The sequence below is a fragment of the Oratosquilla oratoria genome, chromosome 28 (assembly GCF_046742065.1).
Source record: "Oratosquilla oratoria isolate Oo_2021 chromosome 28, ASM4674206v1, whole genome shotgun sequence".
In the NCBI taxonomy this organism is placed as follows: Eukaryota; Metazoa; Arthropoda; class Malacostraca; order Stomatopoda; family Squillidae; genus Oratosquilla; species Oratosquilla oratoria.
Window position 1 is genome coordinate 52,787,303 of NC_134804.1, and position 4,488 is coordinate 52,791,790.

The 4,488-nt window shown below is 36.1% G+C and overlaps 1 protein-coding gene across 1 annotated transcript; it reads right to left on the reverse strand.

The window, feature by feature from the left end:
* Positions 1–498: 498 nt before the first annotated feature.
* On the reverse strand, positions 499–2,179 carry LOC143040189 (uncharacterized). The gene is made up of 3 exons (XM_076210856.1): positions 2,070–2,179; positions 1,688–1,803; positions 499–782 (listed from the first exon to the last, which is right to left on the reverse strand). Exons 1-3 carry the CDS (start codon positions 2,075–2,077, stop codon positions 514–516), a joined length of 393 nt encoding a protein of 130 aa, XP_076066971.1. The 5' UTR covers positions 2,078–2,179; the 3' UTR covers positions 499–513.
* Positions 2,180–4,488: the final 2,309 nt, after the last annotated feature.

Genomic DNA, 4,488 nt, shown 5'->3' on the forward strand with positions numbered 1-4,488 from the left:
TTTCCTCACAGAGTAATAGACAGTTGGAACAAGTTAGATGAGAAAGTGGTGTGTGCAAAAACAATACATGAATTTAAAAATAGTTTAGATAAAATGAGAAATGAAGACGGGACACCACGAGCATAGCTCCCCTTCCCGTAAAATACAACTAGGTAAATACACACACACACACACACACACACACACACACACACACACACACACACACACACACACACACACACACACACACACACACACACACACATATACATACACACACACACACACACACACACACACACACACACACACACACACACACACACACACACACACACACACACACACACACACACACACACACACACACACACACTCACTTGCCCACCAGAGTTAGAGTGCAGGCTCGCAGTGAAACAATGCAATTCACAGCAGCGTCTGCTCTCTGGCTCAACAGTCCTTAAAGCGCAGTAGGTGACGGCTTCAGTCGCAGCTACTCAGCGCTTCTTGGCGCAGAGTCCTCACCACCTATTAGCATTGAGATCTTACCTCAACGTGTCCTCCTGGTCGAATCGTGACCACAGAATACCAGCTGTGTCTGATCGTAAGGACGTCGTTGCAAGACAGAGAGTTGCTGAATGGAAGGGAACATCTCTTGAAGGACAGGTAGATAGCGTTGATACTGTAGTAACTGGGGTTGTAGTAGCGACTTACAACTAAAGTAGAGTTACAGTAAGCGTCGTAGTGATATGTGACATCATCGAAGGTCTTATAGTGGGACCCAATGTAGCAGTAGGGACCTGGCATCGGAAAGATGAAAGAATAAGTCATCTGGAGGGAGATAGCCCTACGAAAATCTCCTATAGGTTTTCAAAGTCTTTACTAATACTGCTCTAGCATGATGAGACAAGGATCAATGTCATCAAAGGCATTAGAGTAAAACAAATCAATGTTTAATAAGCTGGAAAAATTAAGTATTATTTCTATGGGAGATCTTGCAAAATTGGCTATTGGCTTTCAAAGTTAATACTGCATAGGCATGGTGGGATATGACTCGATATCATAAAATACATTAGAATTGAAAACACATAAAGTAAAAAAAAAAAAAAAAAATCCAGATTTCACAAGCTGGAGTTTTTTCAGTTTCTGTTCCTAAATTCATAGAAATAATGCTATGATTTTTTTTTTTGCCATTGCAAAGTTACTTGTCAATTATCTATATACTGAAACAGGCTTCCAGTGACTACTTTGAGAGTAACGTTTACTTCCCAAAGACCATTATTTCATACCTAAAGTGACTGGACGTTAAAGTCATTTGTTTCAGTAAAATAGAATATACTATTTTTTGATGCAAAGTGTATACAGTTCTTCTGGGATGGTATGAGCAAATGTTGGAAACGTGAAGTTAGGAAAAAATAGTTTATAGTTTTTAGTTTGTGAATTTTTTAGGAAGTTTAAACTTACTAAAAGGAGAACTGAAAGACATTAGAGATAACAATCTGGTCAATTTTTGCTTTGTTAGTTTTGATTTCAGGAATTCTGTCTTTGTGAGCAACTTTTAGATTCCATTTCTTTATATACAAGTCCTGGGCATCAAGAATTGTTGTTCATCCTATTATGATTCTATCTTATTAGAATAAGGACAACGAGAACAACAATGCTAAAAGGAAAAAATAATGTACAAAGAAGTAATATTGTGACTCACAATTGGTCGTTTCGGTACAGCTGTCTACCCATTTCCCTTTACGCACTGGAGAGCGAGACAAACACCTGGGTGTATATGGGATCCATTCACGTACAATTTGCCTCTGTAGTAACAGCCTGTAATAATGATGAGGATATGCGTGAACATATCACCTCATCTGAAAATCGTCATCTGTGCATATGATGATGTGTCACATCCTGTCAACTAAACATTTTATACATCTGCAGAAGTTTCTAATAATCTCTCTGAAACGTGAATAGAAACCACTGGGCACATGAGAAGGCTCTAATTGAAGCAAAATCTAAACAACAACAACCAAAAACAACCTTATTTTGCATTATATGAACGTATATGAAGACGTTTACTGGAAGATGAAACTTACAGGGACATGTGTCCTTCGACTTGTCAATGACCTCATTATAGCAGACCTTAAGTATACACTTCATGGCGTTCAGTTCCACAATACTGCCGTACTTATAATACTTCCCATGAACCTTGCAACCTGCAAGCAAAGTAAATTCGCATGAATACATGTAGATGTACACATACTTACATATGATATTAAGCTTATTACGTATGTGATTCACCATGGTCTTGGATCACGTGTTGGACTCGTGATCGACAGCTATTACCCTCCCAGAAGAGAGCTCAGAGCTCATATATGACCGATCTATGGATACTGCTGTTACTGTGTGTGAGTGTGTGTATGTGTGTGTGTGCGATTGTCTTTGTATATTTACCTAGTTGTATTTTACGGGAAGGGGAGCTATGCTCGTGATGTCCCTTCTTCATATCTCATTTTATCTAAACTATTTTTAAATTCATGTATTGTTTTTGCACACACCACTTTCTCATCTAACTTGTTCCAACTGTCTATTACTCTGTGAGGAAAGCTGTTCTTTTTCACATCTCTTCTGTAGCTGTCTTTCTTGATTTTCTTTCCGTGTCCTCTTGTGTTTCTATCATCCCATTTTATCAGATTCTCTCTATCAATAATTTCTATGCCTTTCGTGATTCTGTAAATAACTATCAAATCTCCTCTCTCTCTTCTTTGCTCTAGTGTCTGTAGTTCAAGTTTTGCTGGTCTCTCTTCATATGATAGTTTTGAGAGTGTTGGTGCCAATTTTGTAATTGCTCTTTGTATTCTTTCAATTTTTTTTATACATTTTTTTGTACTTGGTGACCGCATCGTTGCTGTATATTCCAATCTTGGTCTTATCAGAGTAGTTAGAAATTTCTTCACCATTTCTTCATCCAGGTATGTAAATACTACTTTAATTGTTCTTATTACATTATAAGTTTCTCCAAAAATCTTATTTATATGTTTCTCAGGTGACATATTATTAATAACAATGTCTCCCAGGTCCTTCTCATTTTCTACTTTTTTTATTCCTTCTTCTCCCAATTTATATATTCCTGTTATTCTGTTTTTGCTTTTTTCAAATTCCATTATACTACACTTTTTAGTGTTGAACTCCATCTCCCACTTCCTACTCCATTCCCATACTTTATCTAGATAACTCTAGGGACTCACAATCTTCTTCCGTGTTCACTTTTTACAACTTTTTTTTCAAAATATTCCATTTCTCTTCTACTATTGTATCTTCTTTGTGTATTCATTCCCAGTTTTCATTTTGAAAGAATTCTCTTATTTGATCAAAATTTGTTTTTTCATACATCAATCTTCCTTTTCTATATTGTTCATTTCTTTTCATGTATTTTTTCTCATTTAGTTCTAGTTCTATTAATATGTGGTCACTTTTACTTATTGGTGCCTGGTATTCTATCTTTTCCACTATTTCAGGTTCTGATGTGATTATTAGGTCTAGTCTCGATGGTTCTTCTTCATTTCTATACCTAGTGTTCTCCTGAATCCATTGTGTCATTGTGTGGTCAATAATCATCTCAAGTAGAATATTTCTCCATGAGTCTTCTCCACCCTTTACGGTCATCTCTTCCCAGCAGATTTCTTTGCAATTAAAGTCGCCCATCATAACTATTCTTCCTCCATCTTCCATTATCTTGTTTAATGTTATTCTTGTGTCTTCTAACATACTTTTATGTCTTCTACTTCTATCATAATCATCTCTACTCTATTCTTTCCATATGTGACACTCTTCATGTTTATATCCTTCTTAGTCAGGAACATAACTCCACCCCTTTGTTTTATCTCTCTGTATCTAATCCAATAATTATATGCATTGTGTCCTATGCTATTGGGTGGTAGTGGACCTTTTAATTTTGTCTCTACAATTCCCATTATGTCTGGTTCTTTTTCCTTCAGATACTCGTTCAGTTCATTCAGTCCTGTTATTAATCCATCTATATTTGTGTAGGACACTCTTAACTTTCTGTTATTTCCATTGTATTCTCTGTTTCTTTTATGTTTCTCTCTGTTATGGTCCATTTCCTCAATTTCATATTCACTACTCTCCAGTAGAATTCTTCTTTTTCTGACTCCGTTCTAGTCTAGTTTTTTCTTTAGCTTCTTTCCTTTTCCTTTTTTCTTCCTCCCTTTCCTCTAAATTCATTTCTATTTTTATCCATATCTTTTTATATTGTTCACTTGCTGCTAGCTCCCCTGTTTTTGGTAAGATATTCTCTGCTGTTGTTTGTGACCTGAATTTAATCTTAATTGGTCTGGTCTTATCTGTAATATATTTTCCGAGCCTAAACATCTCTTCGATTTGCTTCATTATTTGAGGTTCATTTTCCTGAACTAATTCTAGTAAACTGCTTACTTTTTATTTTTCCTCACTGATTCTTGAAGTTCTATCTAGGTTATGTTTCTCTTCCATTCC